Source organism: Elaeis guineensis, chromosome 1, assembly GCF_000442705.2.
Source record: "Elaeis guineensis isolate ETL-2024a chromosome 1, EG11, whole genome shotgun sequence".
In the NCBI taxonomy this organism is placed as follows: Eukaryota; Viridiplantae; Streptophyta; class Magnoliopsida; order Arecales; family Arecaceae; genus Elaeis; species Elaeis guineensis.
In genome coordinates, this window is record NC_025993.2 from 176,832,817 (window position 1) to 176,857,063 (window position 24,247).

The 24,247-nt window shown below is 37.4% G+C and overlaps 2 protein-coding genes across 5 annotated transcripts; one reads left to right on the forward strand and one right to left on the reverse strand.

Annotated features, from left to right (window-relative positions):
- Nucleotides 1-1,382: 1,382 nt before the first annotated feature.
- LOC105039803 (NPL4-like protein) lies at nt 1,383-6,955 on the forward strand. Of its 4 annotated transcripts, none has more exons than XM_073249681.1 (3): nt 1,383-2,540; nt 3,692-3,848; nt 6,583-6,719. In XM_073249681.1, the coding sequence occupies exons 1-2, from the start codon at nt 1,545-1,547 to the stop codon at nt 3,812-3,814; spliced, it is 1,119 nt and encodes a 372-aa protein (XP_073105782.1). In that variant the 5' UTR covers nt 1,383-1,544; the 3' UTR covers nt 3,815-3,848; nt 6,583-6,719. The 4 variants fall into 4 exon arrangements, 2 of the variants coding, with proteins under 2 accessions (XP_073105782.1, XP_010914383.1); XR_002163725.3 differs by lacking the exon at nt 3,692-3,848 and adding an exon at nt 4,229-4,378 and having other exon boundaries at nt 1,384-2,540; nt 6,583-6,757; XR_012137360.1 differs by lacking the exons at nt 3,692-3,848; nt 6,583-6,719 and adding exons at nt 4,229-4,398; nt 4,484-6,576 and having other exon boundaries at nt 1,384-2,540.
- Nucleotides 6,956-8,472: 1,517 nt separating this feature from the next.
- On the reverse strand, nt 8,473-22,697 carry LOC105039804 (uncharacterized). Its single transcript, XM_073256304.1, has 9 exons — nt 22,467-22,697; nt 22,066-22,257; nt 21,801-21,966; nt 19,123-19,517; nt 13,116-13,201; nt 12,417-12,639; nt 11,969-12,160; nt 11,706-11,871; nt 8,473-9,012 (listed from the first exon to the last, which is right to left on the reverse strand). Exons 1-9 carry the CDS (start codon nt 22,680-22,682, stop codon nt 8,606-8,608), a joined length of 2,043 nt encoding a protein of 680 aa, XP_073112405.1. The 5' UTR covers nt 22,683-22,697; the 3' UTR covers nt 8,473-8,605.
- Between the last annotated feature and the right edge of the window lie 1,550 nt (nt 22,698-24,247).

Genomic DNA, 24,247 nt, shown 5'->3' on the forward strand with positions numbered 1-24,247 from the left:
ATTTGAGTTGACAGGATGTCATGGGATGTAAGTCCTGGCAGGCCAGGTTGGTTACCGGCTGATTTCGAAGCCTTCCTATGGCTCACCATGAGATGGACCATGTAAGCAAGTTCTGGTTGTGGTCACTTGACTAAGGGATAGGTCGAGGATACCTTGGCTAGCATGGAGATGTCGCAGAAGCCCCCTGAGGGGGATATCAATCCTTTTCCGATAAATACAACGTAGTATTGTAAACCCATATATACTTGGTCCCCATCTCTTTTTCGTTGGTGCAGACCTCGAGAGCTGGCTATCCTTTAGATTAACTTTTTAACTAGAAGTAATAAATGAGCAACGAATATAAATTGCCAGATTATTCAGATTCTCCATATTTGTTTGAATCCATAGAGACCAAGCACTTTCTTTAGGAGGTCCCATTCTAGTCTATCATACACCTTTAGTATATCTAGCTTGAGATAGAGTAGCCTCCTCCCCAATTGGTGATTTGTAGAAATAAGAAAGAAATAGAATGAAAAATCATGAGATATTTAGAGGAGAAATTTACGGACTTGACAAATGGTAATCAGAAGAAAAACAATTGAATTTCCATGGAATTTTAGACTTTATGAATTTCTATAGAAGGTGTCATATCACATGGTTCTAAAATGAATTTAAGCCCTTATTTTATTTTTTGAACTAGAGAAATGAGTTTCAAATCTTTGGCAATCCATTTATTACGGAATTACTAGTGATTGTTGTAAATGGACAAGTGGAATATGTATTATCTTGACCTCATTTATATACCTGTTGATTGGGATCGGACCTCTCTGATTCAATAATGAACCAAACACAATTCAGTTCTTCAAAAGTAATAAATTACAATTTTTAATTATAAAATATCATCATTTTAAAGTACATCTACAAGTACATCTAATAACCATCTAATATCCAACTAGATATTCAATTATTGATATACTCAACTATTGTTATACCCGCTTACAGGCATACAGAAAAATCCTTTATAGTAAGATAAGGAACTTGAATCAATCAGAATCAAAATGAAGCTCAGAAGCCAAGTACGATCCAACTTGGGACCATTAGCACCTCAGTTCTAATTTCAAACCTTTCTCTCATCCTTTTCCCTAAAAGCCATATTTTGTTATTTACCAAAAGAAAACTATATTTTGTTCAAACCAAGAAAAGCTAGAAAATCCCAGCCAACACCAAAATAGACAGCAATCCAAGCAACCAGGTTTTCTACCCAAAAAAAAAAAAAAAATCCAAGAAACCAGGTCCCTTCTATTTTCCTGATTCCTCCATTACATGAATTAATTAAAAGACAAAAAAAAAAAAAAAAATTCCAGCTCAAAGCAGTACTACCCCCCACTTCACAAAATCTCTTTCCCACTGTTCAAGTCTAAACGCCCAAAACCGGCAGTATGGACTAGAGACTGCAGATTTGATTCTCAACCTTTACCTTCCACGACTCCTCTCCCTCTCTCTTTGTCCTCGATTTCGATCGACAGCGAGAGACAGAAATCGACAAATCGTCGAACAGAAAGAAGATGATCGTCCGCATCCGAAGCCGCGACGGCCTGGAGCGCGTCACCTTCCCCGACGGCGGCGCCGCCACCGTCGCCACCCTCCACTCCCTCATCGAGTCCCAGCTCGGCGTCCCGACCGCCGCCCAGACCCTCTCCCTCGACCCGAACCTCCTCCTCTCCTCCCCCGCCGCTGCTTCCGCCGCCCCCTGCCTTTCCGACCCCTCCGCCTCCCTCTCCTCCCTTGGCCTCTCCCACGGCTCTGTCGTCTTCCTCTCCTACTCCGGTTTCTCCCGCTCCGCGGCCCCTAGGTCTCCCCCTCTTACACCCGCGGGCTCCTTCGGCCGCAAGATGACCGTGGACGATCTTGTCGCCCGCCAGATCCGTGTCTCCCGTCAAGAAGCCCCGCACTGCTCCTCCGCCTCCTTCGACCGCGACGCCGCCCACGCCTTCCAGCTCTACGTCGCCGAGACCCTCGCCTTCGCCGTCAAGCGCGGCGGCTTCCTCTACGGCCACGTCGTCGACGGCGGTGCCGTTGCTGTCGACTTCATCTACGAGCCCCCCCAGCGGGGAACCGTGGAGGCCCTCGCCCTCCTCCGGGATCCCGATGAGGAGGCCCTCGTGGAGGCAATCGCCACCGGCCTCGGTATGCACCGCGTCGGCTTCGTTTTTACGCAGGCCGTCGGCCGGAAGCGGGGCACCGGGGAGTATACGATGTCTGCTCGGGAGGTGCTGCAGGCCGCCGAGATCCAGGCCGAGGGGGGGATCCCGGAGTGGGTCACCGCCGTGGTCAAGTTGGAGGTGGGCGAGGATGGCGCCGCCGACGTGCACTTTGAGGCGTTCCAGATGAGCGATACGTGCGTCCGGCTGTTCAAGGAGGGGTGGTTTGTGACGGACTTCGGTGAGGATGATGATCCGAGGCTGTCGAGGATGAAGAAGAATGTGGTTGTTGGTGGGAAGGATGTGAGGGAGGTCGACAATGACTTCTTCCTGGTGCCTGTCAAGATCTCCGATCACCAGGTTGGTGGGACTCTGTATCGGTACCCTTTTTGCTAATTTGAATATATTTGTTATAGGATGGAATATGAATTTGTGATCCATTTTTTTAAAGAATTCTATTATTAACCATGGCAAAAGTTCACATGTGGCCATGTAGGTTATGAAGTGTAAACAATTGCTGTGGATGCCACTTGCTTGAATTACATGATGTTGAGATATAAGGAGAAACTTCTTCAGTATAATTTAATGGTCATTTAAATCTCTATAAATTTAGAGAGATTTTGATTTTAAGCTTGAAATTATATAATTCATAACCTTTGGGTCAGAATGAATGTATCTGCTACATGGATTCTTCACCTTCTTCTTTTTCTTCATCATCACGAATGGATCATATCATTTTAGATTGCAATGATAACAGTTTTAGGAATCACTAGCCTCTACCTTTCTAGATTACAATTACCATGATAGATCCAGACATGTTTTCCCTTTGTCTCAAATTTCATTGCTACAATTGAGGTTTTATATATCATATATGGTGTGAAATTCAGTTTTTATACTTATTGATACATAATTATGTACTGCTATTAATAGTTGTTCATTGTAGCATGTTAATAAATGTGTTATGGCATAGTCCTATTTTGCTGTTTGATGCTTGCAATTTTTATATTTTAGTCATTTAACTTAAGTCATTTGCAAAGCATTAAAGCATTAAATGCAAGCATCATTTTGAATTATTAAATAAGTTTTTCTTCCACAAAAGTTCCTTGTTCTGGTGGTTTATTTCCATTCGCTTGATTAGTGCAATGCCAATCATCTTGATGGTGTGTCTTCATTGGTGCTTTGCTTAAGAGCCTAATAAGATGCTTCAGAGTGGAATACGAGGAGAATATTTGGTAGACTAGTGTAGGGATGATATAGTTTTAATATCTTTTGTTTCTTGCATCTTCAAGTATTGAAAATTTGCACAAACCTGCATTGTCATTGGCAAACCAGAGGCTTCCCTAACTCATCAAATATGCAGAAAACTATATTTGTCAGCATTGTGTGTGTGTGTGTGTGTGAGAGAGAGAGAGAGAGAGAGAGAGAGAGAGAGATTTTTCTTGCAGCATATCTTTTGAGATAGCAATCTAGAAGTAGTTGCAATAAGTTGAAATGGTGTTTTATTTATGTAGTGGTATAATACCCTGCTGGTTTTTGTCAAGGAAAGCAGCCAAAGCACCAGTGCAGATCCACCAAGTGCCCAGGCTGCTCTATCGCCTAGGAGCTTGGTGCATGATTTGTTTTCAGTTCAGTAGTCACCTAGGTTGCCACTTTGGTGCCTAGCATCTGGTTAGTGCTCAAGTTGTGCCTCAACTTAAGAAGTTATCTCATATGTGTAAGTCAGGCAACTATAATCTGACTAATTAAATATATATTCTGAAGAAAATATGGAAATTTTGTGTGTTGGATTTGGATGTGAAAGATATTTTGCCATGTGATGGTTTTATATTTTTTATACATGTTGTTAGATGCACCTTCAGCAAGAGTGAAGATCCATAAGCTCATATTATTGCTGTCCATAATTGTTTGGTCATTTAAATGATGTTATACGAACAAATTCTTATGAAGTAAACTGATATTATCATTGTCATCAAGTATATATTTATTGAAACATAAGCTTTGAAATTGGTAAACATTCTACTTAGGGACTTGTTTGGATATTTCTGTAGGAATTGGGCTTGTCGGCATGCTTATTCTGCATCTTCTAAGACTATATCCAAATCTTGATCGGGCCATGGTCAAATGGTGGCTGCTCAATCCATGAATCTAGCAGGAAATTCAGCACAATTTTACTAGATTAACCAAATAGGCCCTTAGTGGTATTTTGTCTCTGCCCCAGGTGAAATTGTTTCTGTCATTTTGTTTTATGTTGTACGGTTTCATGGATTAGATAATATAAAGGGTTGAAGAATTGTAATTTTAAGGAAAATAACTAGAAAAATAAAAAACACATGATATAAATGTAAAAGTTCATTATATAGTAGCAAAAATCTATAGGCTTGAGGATTAGTTGTATAATCGAAGCATGTATAACTGTTTTGATTATACAATTCGCAATTCAGGAAAAATAGTATAACTCTAGTTAGGATCTAGAATCATGGATAATATCATTGTATACATACCAAATTGTTATTCTGGACCCATTTTATATTTCATTCATATCTTTGCATTTCATATACTGCAACTCAAACTAATGTATCTCAAGCTGCATGTGGTTGAGTGATGTGTGACTCAACCCCTTTTCTTTGGAAGGCCAAGGGTGAACGGGATCAGCAATCTCCCTGAGTGCTTTGTGTGTGTGTGTGTGTGTGTGTGTTGGTGTGCGAGGGAGAGAAGATGAGTGGCATTGACCAAACAAGGACGGTGAGGCTGTTTGATGCACATGGCCTCCTCCAAGCTCAAGAATTGCTGCCATCACTCGTTGTCTCATCTGCATGGCCATCAACTTCAGCATCCTCTTCACTGTAAACCTCTCATTTTGTAGCTCAAAATGGAGAGGATCCAAATATCAATACCACCAAAAATTTCTTGTACCTAAAAATATTATTTGGAAAGAATCAAGAGGCTTGTTAACTAATTAGGGGCCATAGTTATGTAAGCCAATTGAATTATGCACTCCCAACTTCTTTCTATGTATTATGAAGTTTCTCTTTAGAGCCTGGCAGTCATAGGTGGCAATGTAGCAAAATAAAAGTTGATTGTCCCCATTGTAACTTATTGTTTTTATTGTTTTTTTGAATAGAATAACTGGGTTGTGCTTAAGCAGCGGGCCAGAGTCAAAACTGCAGCTTGAGCACCCCAGCATTTTTGGGCACAAACTTACGCACTATCTTTTCTGCTTTATTCAAGACCCATCAAAGCAGCAATTGTCTGTGCATTGGGGATGCCAAAGCATCTAGGTGGAGCCAGCTAGGCTTTTCGGTGGTAGCTTTCATCGACTCCTATTTAATTTTGTGGGAGATTAGCTTTTGTACCACCTTCATGTTTTTATTATTTTTCAAAATACAATTTGGTATTTAATATTCAGAGAGTTATGAGATGAAGATGTGAGAGTTCATATATATTACTATTAGTAGAGGTCGTGATAGAATGGGTAACAGTTCAGTTTAAACTTTCTGTTACATTCCTTTGTGAAGAATGAGATCATATGATGGTAGAAAGGTGGGGGAAAACTTGTGAGCTAGCATGAGAGGCATCCATATATTGTAGCCAGAAAAAGTAGTTTAACTTTTTCTGAAAAGGAACAAGATAGACCATTAAGGTGTTGATGCCATTTTATAAACTTTCTTGACCTTACTGGTTCTTTGAAGCTCATAATCTACTATCTTATGATACTTGCAAAAGTATATCTGCATGGTTCTCAACCTTATCAGAAATTTCTAAAACATCCTCAACAAATGTGCGTTATTGCTTTTATTTCTCTTCATCACCAAATTGAGCAGTATCTCGTTTGTCATGCATTCCTACCAATCATGCATTTCCTTTGCCTCTTGATTTGTTCAACTTTTTTTGGATTCAGAGATATAGGATCCTTATGGTCATTCTTTCGCAAGTTATATTTTTTTCTCAACTTGTCATAAAATAACACCAGTCATCTTTATAGAGAGCCTCTAAAACTGCTCCTTTGGTGGTGGTTGACTGTTCATTTACAGAACAGAAGCTAACTAGGAACTTTCTTCTGGTTTCTGGAGCTAATATTTATAAAATGCTCTGACATTTGCACTACTTTGGTCATCCTATTGCTAATTAAATCGAGCTTCTAAAATGCAAATCATGGAATGCTTAAATAAATTGATAGTGTAAGATGCAAATAATAGTGGAGCACTCCACTTTTTTTTCCTTGAGAGACAGAGAGAGAGAGAGAGAGAGAGGCATTGAAGTGTCTGAGGGCTAGAACCAGGGATGTCTGGTTTATTCATCCATTGTTACTGCAACCAATATTTTTAAGCTGCACCAGACATTGGTTGTTAATTGTGCCTTTAACATAAAACCACTAACTTCTACATATAATCTTGATATGCAGGGATCACTGTCATCAAGTTTTCCTATAGAGAACCGTGTTACTACTGTCACGCTGAAGGATCTGAAGAACCACATGGATAGGACAAAGCACCTCCCGTTTGTGAAACGAATCTCAGATTTTCACCTGCTGCTTCTCCTTTCCAGGTTTTTAGATGCTAATGCTGATGTCCCAGCACTGGCTGAATGTGTACAGAGGCAAGCAACAGTCCCTGAAGGCTACCAGCTTCTTATTGAATCCCTGGCTGCTTCCACTTGAGATGTTAAGTTTATCCTGTCTTCAGAGTGTTAATACTAGTTGTTCCTTTGTAGCAGAATTATAATCATATAATTATCCTTTTGCAATTATTAGATCAATATTCTCAAGTATTTACTCATTCTGGTCTCGAAATTCTCATGGGGCTGTGTTGTACCAGCCGTTGGAAATCTAAATATCTGCTTGTTTGATTCACTTGGGCCTTTATATCCCTCGCCTTAACCACCGGAACAAACCATCAGCAGAACGGCTTCAAGAAGTCCTCTGCCATCCCCGTCTTTGTTCTCTTCAAGAAGCCGTCCAACATCTATGTTTCCTCTGGATAATTAACGAAAGACCTCCGGCTGAAGCGCAATTCAGAAATGCAATTCAGAGTTGGGGTGAAGTAGGCGTTTCCTGCTACTAAGGTCTATCCATATTCATCAAAATTTATAATTCTAATTCTTATAGGTTCTTATAGTTTACATTGTTGTATTTAAGTGCTTCTAAAATGCGGGTTAATGACCTGCACAGCTTCCCTTCTCTCTTGGCCTTTGTGCATAAAAAGAAACAGGGTTCCAATTAGATGGTTGGTGCCTCTCTCCTTGATGCTTGCTTTAGAATGAGATTTTCAAGTTCGAACTTTGAAAGTGGTGTTCCCACCATTATTCTCCAAAATAAATAAATAAATAAATAAATAAAGAAGAAAAAATCTTTACATGGTTTGCATTTAAGGGGATAGATTTTGACAGGGGTCTTATGTAATGAGAAGGAAGTGGCCTTTTGCTTCTTGAGTTTCACGTAATTTGTTTGATGAAAAATGATAATTTCATGAAATCATGGAATTCGTTACAGCATCTTCCAATAACTGATTCAATATGGAAGAGGAGACATCCTCTAACTGAACTAATTCACAACCAATGAAGCAAGCGTTTTAGCTAAAGGGTGTGCAATCTGTTCTCCTTCTCGCATTACAGGGGAGATGACACAACTCATGAAACATCTTCAAGCCAGCTCAAATCTTCAATAATTGCTCCAATATCAGAGAAACCAATTCTTCTTTGCAGTAGCAGCCAAAATTTTTTGGGCATCCCCTACTATATGAATACCAGCCAAATTCTCACCAATCTAGTGCAAACTAAAGATCCTCTATTTTAGCTAATGCTTTGATTTTATTATTGAAGACAAGGTATCATCTATTTTACATGTCAAATTACCAAGGTTATCTAGATCTTACATGAAAACCAAAATGTGTGTTGGTGGATGGCTCAACTCTGTTCTGCGTATCAGCTTATGGAAGGAGAGAAATAGAAGGATTTCCAGAGCGATGGTTATATTGATGAATTCGGTTATGTTGGATTCTGGTGCATGTAAAAAGATAGAGAGAGACAGAGAGATAAAGAGAGATTTATTCTTGAAGGAATAAGATATTTTTCCTGATGTCCAAGGATGTATCATTTTCTCATGAAATGAATTGGTGGGAATTCACGGCCTTGAGCTATAAAAAGTTTCCTTTATCTTTCTCTTTACTCATCTGCGCTAGTGCATCCACAAATGAAAGAGAAATATTCCATTATGCACAAAAAAAAGAGAGATATTCCATTTTATTAAATAATATCTAGCGAAGCATATTTGAAATCAATCACAAGATATAACACATTTGCCTACAGGAATTTTTATTGAAGCTCTTCACAGCAATCGACAAGGTTGAAGCATAAAAAAATTAACGTAATCACTCTCTATATGCATGCATGCATGCATGCTTGCACAAACACTTATTCTCAATACCTCATTATGAGTTGACGACACTACATTTCTTCCTAATCTGTCCATTTGTCCCGGTGAGCACTTCAATTGCTCCCATCCTCTTTATCGAATTTTTGAACGCATGGAAAAACTTTTCGGTGTTGAGCATTTTGTCGACAATGTGGACTGAACGTTGGTTGGTGAGGAGTGCAGCATCGGATTGGAACAATCCTTGATGCATCTTCAAGTTCTCATAGTAATGAGTGTCGAAAATAAGGCTACTTCCAGGGTCCATAGGCACTGAAGTAGTGTTATCAGATAAACTCTTGCATTGGGTCCTCAAGAATGCTGCATAAGGTGGATTGAGAGATGGATCTGCATCACCCTTCCCGGTGAAGTTGTAAAGCCGGTTGCTGAAAAAATTGCAAAGCCCTACTCCAATGGTGTGCGCACCTGTTCGATTATAGAAATTAAAAAGAAAAGAAAAGAAAATTGTCATATGATCCACCAAATTTTTGTGATGCATTACCATAATTATTGAAGCAATCATCGATCGGATGTTACATGGCCTTGGGTTGGAGCTATAATTACAATGCAAAAAAGAAGATCCACTAGTCCTTGCTGGCATGTATCTAGATAGTAATAGGTTGATCAGCTTGACAATATGAAGATTCTTATAATAGAATGGCATTTGTAAAGCATGGTGGTGAAGTTTTATTCTTTTGTGATTAAAAGTAGATGAAATGGAGTGGTGACATTGGTCCTTATTAGCAAGCCAGACATTTTGAAGAAAAAAGGGGGCCGGGAAGGAAAAAGCATTTCAGAGTTAGATGGAGTCTTCATGAGCAGCAATATGGTGGAGAATTTGGATATAAAAGAACTAGAAATACTTTTTTGTCCTATCACTATTCTAGTAGATGATCTCATGAGGGGTGGTCACGTTTCACTGGATGAAGATGTTAATTTTTTGAAAGACGAGTTGCATGATGTCACCACACTTCCATTCTTTTTGCTGTCTTGTTGGCTTTATATATTCATTTGAATATCTATCATGAAATGAATAAATGCAACTAGTTATTCAACCAAAAACAATGAGAATGTCACATCATACAGCTTTATTTTTAAAACTCTAACATATGGGGAACATCTCATGAAATGAACACATGCAACTAGCTGTTCAACCAAAAAAGAAGACAAGTCACATCATACAACTAAGAGTATTGCTGGCTTACCCTTAGTGTGTGTATCATACATAGGATAGATGGTTCATGGTGCTTGTTCTTATCCATTTTACACCTTGTGATTCACTAAAGCCCAAGTTGGGGTATGCTAAGAGATACAGTAAAAAGTGGACAAAGCATTTTTACTTTCCCAAAAGCTTACCTACAGAGTCAGAGCAATCATGGTTGCTGTAAGCAATGGTTAGGTACTACATTTTTTACGTACGATCTTCGAGAAGAAACCAATCTTCACATTGTAATGTAGAGGGGCAAACTTTGTCCATCAGAGATTACCGAAAGGATATATATCTTTCTCCAATCTGTTAAACTATTTGACAATAACATTGCAATGGCCACTATTTTTTCAATGACGCCTCGTCTTATCTCAATTTGATCATGTAACGATCCAAGATTTCATCTCTAGAAAGATTAGTTGGAAGATATTATTTATATTTCTTGATCTTACATAAATATCCAAAATTTTTCAAAAAAATGATCAATGTGGATTAAATATATATATGTATATGGTTCCTTAGATCATATATCTTGTGAGGCCCAACCCCGTCTTGGATCTTCTTTTTGTTCAACATGCTGACATGACTTGTGGCCTAACTCTGTCCTTTAAGAAAGCTGAGTTGTGGTCCCAGTTGTTCCATTTTGGAGTTTGTTCACTGATCTTTTGGACAACAGATGAGCATGCAATTATTTATCTTTTGGAGAACAGATAAAGTACAATTATTGGATGCATGCCCATTCATAGCTTTGGAAGGTTCCCTATCAATCACATGCAGAACCACTGGCTGCAGCTAGAAGCCATTGCCAGCAAGAGTTGGCATGCAGGAAAAGAACATGTTACAAATGATAGCAGCTGGGTAGCGTGGCTCCCTTGACTTTGTCAACATGTTATTATCTCCCAACTTCCCCCCCAGTGTCTCTAAAATATTCTTAGATTTGGCAGGAGAACTCTGAAACTTTTAACCCAGGGTAGCAGCAATGTCATTATCTTTTATAACAGTCTCTAGGAGTTGTCATTTATTAATCACTGTGATAGAAATAACTGTTTGTAAAAGTTCAGTTCGGCTGCTTAGATGTTTGCAGAATAAATGGTGAGCATTATGATGACAGCAATTAGACTTAATTATAATGGACATTGTGGATAATAACAACAAAAAAAGTTTGTTATTTGACAAATATGTGGGAATGATATGAAGAGGACCCAATAAGAACACGTATTCAAATCTTTGTCAAAAATAAAGATGGGAAAGTTGAGATAACGAAAGCTCCAAATCATTGTTTGCAGATTATAATACTTTTTTATTTGGAAGCTTGACGTGAATGTAAGCCTTTTCTTAAACAATGAAAAGATCAGTATATTTTCCCTCATTTCCATCTAATAATGACTATTATAGGATAATTGGCGACTAATAATTGCCCTAAAATTTTAAAAATCCCATTATATAATATCATATATATATATATATATATATAACATAACAATGCCTTCTAAGATAATTGTGACAACCATTAACAACCACTATTTTTAAAATATTAATTTAGCGAAACCAAAACATGATTAAAACATCAGTTTCAGACTTATTGCAACACTGTTAACTGTTGTATATACAGTTAGACTGGTTATACTCGAATAGATCTCTATATTGAATGATAGAAGTCCTATACCAATGATCCGAGCGGTTGGATATGATTTACTATGTTTAAATTATTTACATACTAAAAATCATGTGACTTGGAGATCCTTAGCTTATGCATCTGGTAAAAAAATTGGATAAATCATATATGAGCAAATAGGTTGCTAAGCTTTTATACTGAAGATGGTGAAAAATCATAAAAATGCAGTATTATGTGGCTGAACAATTCAAAACAGAGCTGCTAATTCTTCAGCTAACGCCTTCCGTAATGTAATACCTGACAGGACGACGAGATCTTTGACATCAAGAGTCTTGCTTGCGAAACGTCGGACAAGGGTTGTGAAGTTAAAGGTGGGTGCAGGGATGTTGGCAAGGGCCTCTGATTTCTTGGAAATGGTGCCATCCCTCCTGCCGGTCTGAACTTCCCATAGAGGCCTCTTAAACTGCCAATGGATACCTTGGTTCAGACACCGACCATAAAGGCTCTGTAACTTAATTAATTTGCACCATAGTTTTTGCCAAAAACAAAAAGCTACTCACTTGGAAGGAGACCGAGTCCCTGGCAGCCAATGCAATTATATCAGCGCAGGAGACAGTATCTGGGCAAGCATTCTCCAATGCTGCCTTCACCTCATCAATGACATCGAAGCCTGCTAGTGATAAGTTTGGAACTGCATCCTTCTCAGCAGAATTATTTGCAGTGGAGTTGATAAGCACTGAAGCATCACAACCCTGTGGAGCAAGAGCCATTAGAAGAATTATATAAGTTCAATAGAGGAAGATTTGTGTTAAATTGATGGAAGGACTCAGGACTGCTCATGTACTCATTAAAAGCTCACATTTACATGCATGTACACATGCAGGACACATTGTGATACCTTGATTTATGTAAATACTTTGAATTTGGTTGCACTAAAGATCATATGATCAAAGGGTGATGACAGAGTAATTTATCTCATAAGACATTTGTGCGAACTTTGATTCTTACCCTGACAAAGCAATCGTGAAATAACATCCTGAGGAACTTCGCAGCCAATTCCGGCCTCTCAGCGACACGTTTCCATATGATGTCTTGGATAATTGGCTCAGCCTCAGGGCAGCTTTTCTTGTAGAAGTGATATTTTAGGCCTGAAGCTTGGCCCCTGACATAACCACCGAAAGCCACCACTAAGACCAGGAAGAGAAGGAAGATGGACTTCATTTTTACTAGCCTAATTCAGATGTGAATTGGGTTTGGCTAAGAAAGAAGGCTTTTCTTGTGTGACAGCATGAGCTCCAAGTGCTCCCTTTTTATAGAGAGGATCAGAGTCTTCCCTACTTAGGACCTGGCCAATTATTAATACACCGATTCATATAGGCAATTTTTAAGTATTATCTTTGTTTACGTGCCAGATCTTTCCATAGATCATGATCACGGTCCACTTCAAATTATGAAATGCAATGAACCAATATCTAATAACTCAGCACATGGTTTGCCAATCTAGATCTCCCTACATAGCAAGGGAAGAAAAAGAACCATCACTAAGCATTTTACTCATTGTCACAGATCATGATGTAGTTGTTTTTTTCGAGAATTGCATTTAACAACAGAGACCTTTTAATCTATGTGAGCGAAAGTAAAAAAATTAAAAATTATCAGTTCTTCAAGTTTGAGAGAGATGTGACTAATATTTTCAGCAAAAAAAACATGGCTTCTATGTAGTAGCTATCCAGACAGGATTGAGTAGAGACAACAGAGACAAGAGGAAGGTTCATGGAAGGAGAAATGGAAGCCTGTCCAAAGACGACAGTCCACACATGGTATATCTTATCTTATGGAGCAAGTTTTCACAAAGTAGTGGTCCTCATAATTGATGTGGGTCCTCTTGTCATGGAGCAAGTTTCACAAATTACCATGCCCATTCAAAGACTATTGCACCAATATGCTAACTAGAAATTGTAAACCATGGAATAAAATCAAACCCAGAAACCTAGTCTCAATGATTGATATTGTGCTTGTTTTCCCTTTCAAACAACTAGAATTTATGATCTATGGACGTTGGTCCTCATTACCATGGGGACAAGAGCCCTCTAATGTTAAATCTTGTTTTGTTTCATTCTTTGATTAGATTAGATTACTTCTATTGTTTTTCTTGTGGTAAAAACACTAAGATTTCTTTGCATGATATCGGCGACTTTAACATTCACAAATCACAAATACATGCATTACACCATCATGATCACAAATCTTAATTAAATTGAATCCAGTCTCATGGATACACTCGAAAAACTTATTTTATGTACTTTGCTGCTTGATTTTGGAGTGCTGCTCCCCACCGTCAGTCCATTCCCTGTTGAAAGCACGATTCCCAAATGGCATTGGAGATTGGTGTGGTCACAAGTGGTAGGCAGCCACCAATCACTACCCATAGGAATTGGGGAGGAGATTGTTGGAGTTAAGGCTTCAAACCTGAAGCTTCAAGAATGGAGTTACAAAATGGTTGCCAAGCTCGAGTATGGAATTCATGGCTTCAAACCTAAATCTACGTAGCAAGGTGTTTCACCACATTTGGAGCCGAACCACGAGTGGAGTGTTTTTTATTTTTATTTTTTTATTTTTTATATTTATTTTTTTTGTGTGAGAAATAGGAAGGCAACAGCCACCTAATGTTATCGAAAGAATAGAGTTTTGCACAAGCTATTTACAAATGGAAAATAAAAATGTTAATCTTGCTGTCTTTGATTAACAAAACAACAGGATCCAAAGAATTAGCATAAAAGCAAAAAGCATAGAAGAAGAAGAGGCAATCTAGATTTTTACTTGATGAAAGAAAGAGTTATCCCAACCTATTTGTGGGATAATGGTACACCAGTGTCTCTAGCCTTTTCCATAGCTAATCATGGCTATCTAGCATCTCCATTGGGTACAAGTATTTCAAAAAAAAAAAAAAAAAAAAGAGAGAAGTTTGTGGGTTCTTTAGGCTTTTAATTCTATTCGTATTAGCTTTTTTAATATTATTACTTGTAACATTCTACCTACTATATATTTTCCATGCAGATACATACAATTAATGTAATGTAATGTTACTTGTCTTCTTCCATGTGTCCGAATCGCCTTAAAGCGCATGGTATCATCCATATATATGCTTTCAAATGGTGAGCAGGCATGATCAAAGACGGCACTAATCACAATTTTTCTCAAAGTTTGGTATGCCTATATCGGCGTATTGATGTTGCTAGTTTGACCATTAATTGATCCTTAGCATGCTGCGGAAGCTTCCTACGTGGGAGAAAACTTGCATACAGCAGTAACAGTCAACAAAATCCAACAACTGCGACGTGTCCAACCAGGATTCCGATGAGAACTCGTTTTAGATCTATCATTTAAATAATTCGTTGTATATTTTAATCGATCAAACATGCAACCAGGATGTCCTCACTACTGAAGTCAATCTCACCAGCTAGACATAATCCCTTGAGTGGGAAAGTATCAAGCCGAAATGATGGCTATGTTGTCTCACAGCAGCCTTCTTATGGGCTTCCATCCAGCACACGCACACACCCACACACACACAAAAAAAAAAATGAAAACAAATATAAAACGAGGCACGTTCCATGCACATAAAATAACACGACCATTATCTTCTTTAAAATTTCATCGAGTTGAACTTTGACCATGAGCACCATTAGGATAGGGCAGGGGTGCAACTTTCCTATGGAAGAAGGATTCCTTTGAATCCATCATTAGATCGTGCAATGATTGCTTTGAAATCAGTATAGATGGATGAATAAACAAATTCGGAATAGTGCTTTGAGGTCTGTACAAGATATGATTGAATAGTTGGCATCGCAAAAAAAAAAAAAAAAAATCAATCATTCTTTGGATGTAACTCAATCTAACTATGATATACATTTCTTGGTATATTATTTTTCATCTTACTCATGGAGGTGGGGAAAAGAGACTTGGAATAGAAAGCATTTTGGTAGTGATGATATCTGGACAAAGGACATGGTGACGAGGCATTGGAACATCTTATCTATGGCTGTCGGTGGCTAAAAAAATGCAGACAAACATCGACCACGTGGCCACATTGAGGCCTCCATGGCGCTGGCCAGTAGTTTGCGCTATCATTTAGTGTGGCTCGGCGAAAAGGAACAGTAGGGCCTTATTAGCAGCCGAGATTAGGTGAGAAAGCGACGGATGACATGACGGTCATAGATAGGGTCAATTATTTGAGAACATAGGCATCCAATTGAAATGCAAGCCTTCTTTCAAATGAGTGTTGATAAGAATCAGCTATCAAATAAACTATTACCAGTTTGGGTTCATTGATTCCTTGCATGTTCCTAATTTTATCTTCTTGGTCAAATACGGCATGATGTATACTTTGACTCCTTTGGTTTTCGCAGGCTGATTAAAATATTTAATGTAGTTTGTGGATCACAATGCTATGCAAGCAATATGCATTGCCATGTTTGATTTGAAAGCTAATAAGAGCTTGATCTTTGGATGCTATACTTCATCAGAGTAGACCGGAGTCATCTATCAATCATTTTGAAATAATGTTCATTTCATTTTTCATTCATTTCTACTACACCATCAGAATAAGAATGGAGCAAGCGAAACAGCTAGAAGCGCCCGCTACACTGCGCCCAACATTTTTTGTTCGCAAGAATGGACAAGATTAACCTACTTGTGGAAGTTGTAGGTAGTGAAACACGTTTGTTGAAATGTTAACTTCATACATGTTTAGGACTTTAAGAAATCAAATTTAGAAAGCCATGTGATGTGGTACCAAGAGTTGAAAATGGGAGCCCTAGGGCACAAAAACTTTGAAAAGGACTAGGGTTGTTATGTTAATTAATTTTTCTTGTCTCAACAAGCCAACAAGAAGTATGAAAGTCGCATGTTGCTTCTAAACTTTGAAAAGGACGGGCGTTATTATGTTATTTGATTTTTCTTGTCTCAACAAGCCAATAAGGAGCATAAAGCCCTCACTTTTTATGTTGCTTCTTGGATGGATTTTGTGGCCTTAGGCTTTAAAGATTAAAATACAAACACTTGATTGCCGATTATAATTGACACCTTTCGGAAAGTCTAGAATCATGAAACTATCATCATGAAAAAAAAAAATATTCTATGCAAGCTTTCATTAGTGGCGCTATTCCCTTATAACAGAATGCACTAAAATTATTGTTGACCACTGTAATAGTCATACAAACAAACAGTTATTTGCATCTGATTTTAATTTTTTATATTAAATCAACAATCATTACAATAATATTATAATGGAACATAATAGGCAATAATTAAAAAAAAAAACTCCTCATCATCCAAATCATTGGTCGGTTGATAAATTATTACTATTCTAAAAGGTACAATATTTTTTTTGCAAAAATATTGTTTAGAACTTAATTTTAAAAATATTATTTTATTTAGATAAATAATAAATAAAAATAATAGCCATTATTTGTGTTTATCAGATTGTTAAAATAATATATGGTATTACGTGATATGTTATAATGGCCAGGAGCTTTTATCTGTTATTACATATATAATATAAAGGAGAGGCTAAGCCCTTATCACAACGGTCATTATCATGTTGTAATAGTTGTTATATCAAATATTGATTCTAGGGCCATTCATTACATAAATGAGTAGGCGAAGGAAATGACAAATTGGTTGGGGAGGAGCAAAAATATAACAGCATGAGGAAGAAGCAAATGATAAGCAATGTATTTGCTCAAGTTTCACTATCATAACAATAATAAGATTAGTGACGGATCATATATCCAATCATCAATCATAAATTCTATATTGTGTGAAAAAATTAATCTAAGAAGATCATTGAACATGTTGTAGATCAATTTAATCACTTTGAATAAGTCTTGATAGAGTTTGGCAATAGAAGCTGGCATGGTCAAGACATGATCCCGAAGTGTAACTTTTATAAATTTCTTATATGATTTATGCTCTTCTTTATCTAAAGGGAAAAGAACTTCTTATTGAGTATTATAAAGTGCAATAACCTCTGAGAGGTTCGTCACATCCTGATAATTTGATATTAGACAATGTTTGGGGTTTGAAATGGTTTAGAAAAAGTAAAATCTTCATTTTCAAGCAATTTTAATTGGATGTATCTTTTAATCTGAAGGAATTAGATAACAGTGTAGGAGATAGAACTGGTTCATGCATCTAAATCTGATTCTCGAATGAGTTTTGCCTCATATATTTTAAAAAAAATTTTATCTATTTTTTAGATAAAAGAGCGATATGATCTAGATTTCAAAAAGTAGGTCTCATTAATATATATAAAGGCTTTATAAATAAAATGCATGAAAACATAGTGTTCAATTTAACTTCAAATTAGACTTGAATATACTATCTTATTTCACTTTTTTGCTTCAGCATTGAAGTGCTTTATGCATAAAGCATATGGATCTATTTTTCTTTTATACCCGCTTATTCTCCAATCTATCATCTTTTCCTTTTTTTTTCCTTTCATTTTTTTTATTTTTTTTTATTTTTTTATTTTTAATTTTTTGTCTCCTCTTGCGCATTCGTTATTTGATTTTATAAATCGGGGAACTCGCTCACTTCCTCTTTTTTCTTCTCCCTAAACAACCCACCAAAAGGGTCGTTGGGTGTGATATCCCGGACCATCCATGGGCCAAAGCCCAAACCCACATCGGGCCGTTTTCAAAGGCCGGAGCCCTGTTCTGATCCTAATAGCGAACAGGGGACGAATCCCGTGTTCGTCGCGATCGGATGTTCCGCCTCTCTCTACAGTTTCTCTCGGTTCCGACGACGCACGACTGCTCCCCTCCCCACCGGTGCTCGTCTGCGATACGATCGGGCTTCTCTCGTTCGTTATTTGATTTGCTTTTTCTTTTTTCTCATCCATAGTTTTTGAGTAGTCTTAATGCTTCATTTAAGTCTGCATTCGATCTTTAGTCCTTAATTCGCTGGATCGATCGATTCATTTGGTTTGGAGCGCTTGAGGTTTCTTGATGTTTCTTGGTTAATTTGTTGGATTTTGAGTTATCGTCGGTGGATACAGAGTGATCTCGGATTCTTGACGAATTCGTCAATTATTTATCTTCTACAAGGATTTCTGCACTTTTCAGAATCTGGAACTATGTGTTCTTCTTTGAGGTTTTCCATTTGATCTTTCGTAGCTAAATCGCTGGATTTGGGTTATCTTTGGTTGATCACTTGATTTTGCGATTTTATTCTCTCTATGGAACGAATCAAATACAATAATTCCCAAAGAAATTATTGTGGCAATAGATATTATTTCGTAAGTCGAGTTTCTGTTTGGTTAAGTTGGACTTCTATGGGACCTAAAAGCTAGAGAGATTTGTACAGTAGGAACAAAGTGGCTTATTCAATGTCTCAGATATAGTGTTCTTCGTTTCGTTTCCTCATGAAATGAATTAATAGGAAGCAACTTCAGAAACTTCAGATGCTCCTGTATCACATGAGCATGTCCACATGATGAAATAGGAAAAAGAACTACTCTCTTATTAAATGATTATTTTGTCCCAGTACAGCATATTTGTGATCAATCACAGCACAACAGATTTTCTTCCAAGAATTTTTTTTGAAACTCTTCACTGCAATTGATGAGGTTAAGGCACAAAATTAAATAGTTATTCTCTACATGCATGCTTTCATATGCATGGTTATTCTCAAGACCTCATTATGAGTTCACAACACTACATTTCTTCCTAATCTCTCCATTTGTCCCAGTTAGTACTTCAATTGTTCCCATCCTTTTTATTGAATTTTTGAATGCATTGAAAAAGTTTGTGGTGTCGAGCATCTTGTCTATAATGTTGGCTGAACATTGGTCGGTTAGGAGAGCAGCATCAGATTGGAACATTCCTTGATGTAACTTCAAGTTCTCGTAGTAATGGGTGTCGAAAGTAAGGCTACTTCCAGGGTCCATAGGTACTGTGGTGGTGTTATCAGATAAACTCTTACATTGGGTCTTCAAGAATGCTGCATAAGTTGCATTGAGAGATGGATCGGCATCGCCCTTCCCGGTGAAGTTGTACAGTCGATTGCTGAAAAAATTGCAATGTCCTATTCCGATGGTGTGTGCACCTGCCCAATTACAGAAATTGAAAAATTTCTACAATATGATCGACTAAATTTTTTGATGCATTGCCATAAACAAGAAACCAATTTATTGATCTTAGGTGGGATTTAGGTTGGAGTTGTTTTAGAATGCACAAGAATAAAACCGCAAGCCTTTGACTGGCATGTATTGAGATATTAGACTGATGAGCTTACCAATGGGCAAGTCTTTTTATAATATAAGTAGGTACTCGTGAAGCATGATTATAAAATTTTATTGTTTTGTGATTAAAGGCAGATGTTATGTAGTGTTCCTTATTATCAAGCTGGGCTATATGGAAGAAGAAAAGAATTAAGTTTCAGGTTTGATGGCCCATTTTTAGCCAGTGTAATATGGTGGAGAATTTGGTTGTTAAGGAATAAAAAGTTTTTTCAAACTATCTCTAATCTAGTGGAAAATATCATCAGGGAGATAAAGTTTCATTGGACCAAATGATCCTCGGTCACTCCTACAACATTTGTTGAGAACTGTTTTTTCTTAAGATTAATTGTATGCAATGTAACCCATTTTGTCTGAAAAATAAACAGAGAGATGACATTTTTAGCTTTAATAGTTGTTCCATTCTGAACTTACCATGACGTACTTCTTGTTAGAAAGTTTTCCTACTAAGGTAGAGCCATTATAATTGTTATGAGCAATAGTGAGATACTACATTCTCATGTATGAGAAAAAGTTAGCAAATTACATATGAAACCTCAGTTAGATGAGAAAAACTAATATTTTAGATAATTCCATGTGTCCTTGACATATCCAACACCTAATGTTCACTCTTTAATGTTAAGGGGCAAATTATGTCCTTTGAGAGATGAGACCACCATGAGGACAGACTCCCATCTTAAAATTTTATACTAGTGATATGGAAATTATAGTGGTCACAATTTTAAACTGTGGTTCTAGCCTTATCTCAATTTGATCATCTATCAAGTGAGGCTCGATCCTACCTTGGATCTTCCCCATTAACAACTTGAACTGACTTCAGAACCTAACTTTTTCCCTAGAAATATCAGTTGCATCTGATCAATCACTTGGCTTTGTTTGGTGATGAAATTAGGTAGAATTCTTTTCTTTTCGAGTTTCTGTATTCAAACTCACCTTGACCAAATGATTTTTATTTCAATAAGTTTGGTTCTTTTCATCATCAAAGTCGCTTTTGTTTCCCATAGTGCTGAAATCTATAAACAGAAAAAAAAAAAAAAAGAATCAAATTGCACCATCTCAGGTATAGGTAAATGACCTTTTTTCCCCCATAATACAGTTATTAGATGTATGTTAATGTTGTAATGTTGAAAGGCTCCCCATCAATCAGATCTGTTTTGAGCAAAAATTTGGTATCCTGGTAGAACATATTCCAAAACTAAGTAGGATGATAGAGTAGCTTCTTTGACTTTGCTGAGATGCTGTCTTTCCATTATTCCTCAGTTTTGTTGGCACGATGAATCTTACAGGAAAATTACTAAGAAGTTCTTAGATTTAACAGGAGAATTCTGAAAAAAAATAAGCAACTGTTCTTGCAATGTCATTATCTTATAACAATCTCTCTGATTTTTTGTTATTGATCATCATGATAGAAATAACAAACTTGTAATTCAGTCCAGCCTTTGACCAGATATTTTTGAAAAATTACTAAAAAGTTCTTAGATTTCATAAGAGAATTCTGAGGAACAGGAGAGAGGCCACAAGCCCCCCTCAAATGTATAGGCGAATTCTAAAAAATTCAACTAAAGTTTCAGTAATGTCCTTATCACATAATGACCACTAGGAGTTTCTCTCATTGATTATTATGATAAAACTAACAGTTTGTAGTTACTCAGTCCAACCTTTGACTAGATAATTTGGGAACAATATAAAATTATGAGCATTATAACGATTACCATTTCCCTTCTAAAGGAAATGCTTTATAAAGACATTTCTGTGGCCATGATCTACAGAGGACCCAGTAAGAAGAGACATTGGAATCTTATCAAAAGATTAAGAACAACAACAAATATATATCTTAACATAACAGGTCCCTCCAAAACTATTATGACAGCTGTTATGAGTTATGACATTGTAGTAACGTTATTCTAAAACATTAATGCACTGAGGACTAAAGAATGCTGAAACAGAGCCTAAGGTTCATTTCTAGGCAGCTGTGTCTTTTTACTGAAAAAGGTGAGTGGATCATAACAAAGCACCAGAACATGCTTAATATAATTGAACAACTAAAATGACTGCCAATTCTTTAGCTAATTGCTTCCATAATGTAATACCTGACAGGACGACGAGATCTTCGACATCAAGAGTCTTGTTTGTGAATCTATTGGCGAGAGTTGTGAAGTTAGAGAAGGGTGAAGGGATGTTGGCACGGGCCTCTGATGCAAGGGAAATGGTGCCATCCCTCCTGCCGGTCTGAACTTCCCATAAAGACCTGTTAAACTGCCAATGGATACCTTGGTTCAGATACCAATCACAGAAGATCTATGACATGAGGTAGTTTGCTTCTTTCTTTTTGTGCAGAAAAAGTTTGCTACTTACTTGGAAGGAGACTGAGTCCCTCGCAGCCAATGCAATTATATCGGCGCAGGAGACGGTGTCGGGGCAAGTTTTCTCTAATGCTGTCTTCACCTCATCAATGACATCGAAGCCTGCTAGTGATAAGTTTGGAGCGGCATCCTTCTCAGCAGTACTGTTTGCAGTTGAGTTAATAAGAACTGAAGCATCACAGCCCTATATGCATCAAGAACAAGGATCTAGTAAGTAGAATAGCCTTAGCTACGTAAAGGATTGTATAAGTTTAAGACTACATCTATAGAAGAGAAGTGGTGTTGTTTACATGCATTGAATAAATCTTCATGCTATGATACATTGAATTTGGTGACACTAAAGATTATGATCAATTTATCTCACAAGACAATTGCAAGAATTTTGATTCTTACCCTAACAAAGCAGTCATGAAAGAACATCCTGAGGAACTTTGCAGGCAACTCTGAGTTATTAGCAACATGTTTCCATATGATGTCTTGGACAATTTCCTCTGCTTGAGGGCAGCTCTTCTTGTAGAAGTGATGTTCTAGGCTTGCAGCTTGGCCTCTAAAAGAACCACCAAGAGCCACCACTAAGAACAACAAGAGAAGAAGGAAGCTGGACTTCATCTCTACTAGCCTGATTCAGATGGGAACTGGGTTTGGTGGAGAAAAGAGGATTCTCCTGTGTGACATCCTAAGCTACAAGTGCTCCCTTCTTATGGAGGGGAGGGGACGTTTCACAACAGTTTAATCGGGACGTGTAGGCATTTGCATGGATCATGATCATGGTCAACCTCAACTATTAAATACAGCAAACAATTTTTGAGACGACATCGAGGTTTCTGGTCCCCACCCAACTCATTGATACAATAAATTTGAGAGCAGTGCACGCAGCACGCCAACCTAAGTCATTGGTGACAACTCTGCCGGAATTTATCAATTGAAACTGTTGACATTACCAACTAAATATAATGAAGAATTGTTTAACACTTTGATACTTAGTTTCCACATTTTAGATTTTCTATATTTCAAGGGAACACCAAAAAAATAAAACAGAACGGTCTCTAGGGATTTCAATCATTATCACAACGGTGCAGATTTTTTTCTTTAAAGTGTTGTGTTTAATACTAGAGATTGTTTAATTTTATTTTGAGAAAAAAGGTGGCCCCATTTCTATCGAAGAACTGTGAACAAATGAAAACCTAGCTAGAGAAAGTGTAATTTATGTAGGAAAACTATGTAACGAGATAAATGACAAAAACGGTATGTGTAGCAAGAGACACTTGTGACTAATGCTTCAAGAGTACAAATTGGCTAATGTGTGTGTATGCGCTTCGGAACATATTTCTCAAAAGATTTTCTGAGGAATTTGATCTCAGTGGTAGGATTTATTGCAGCTGTTTCCACAAATTGGCAGCAAGAAATCAAGATGCATGGATATTAGTCTTTTCACTATTTGTAGATTATTCATCACGGAAACCTCATATATCAGGTTCCCTTGATTCACCATTGGAGGTTGCTCTAAATGGAGATCGGTCATTCTACCAAACTCTGGTTGTTGTTAAGATTTCTTAAAGATGTTCACAGTATGTCATTTATATGTTTTAATTATATAATGATCACAATAATTCCTAGAATTCAATCCCATTTCAACTTTGGACTCAAATACTCAGAGAACCTATCTACTTATTTGTATGGTTTGCTGCTTCGAACGAATACAATTTTCTTCTAAAGAAGAAAAGCCTAGAAACAATCGCACAGGGCAAATCTTTTATATATTTTCCAACAAGACAGATATACGAGGTGATGTCACCCTCCTTAACAGTCCAATCCTTGACCTGCCATAGGAGTACCCTAAATATATGATTATCATATAGATATTACTAACCTTTGTCTCTTTAACTTGCCAAAGAACCTTCCTACATGGGAACAGATCACTTGGACTTCAACAAAACAAGGATCAATTATAGGTTACCCGGGTAAGATTCTGATGATAAGCCACGTAGCTCTACCATTTTATGATTCACTACATGTTCCATGCATCTAGATGTTCTTCCTTGTAACTGAAGTCAACTTCATCAGCTCAAACCATGTTATAGTCCCACATAATTGGGATAGAAGCAAGGCAAAACTGTAGGCATGTTGTCTCACGACAATACTTAGCATCCTCCTCCATCCAGTGTAACAGAAAC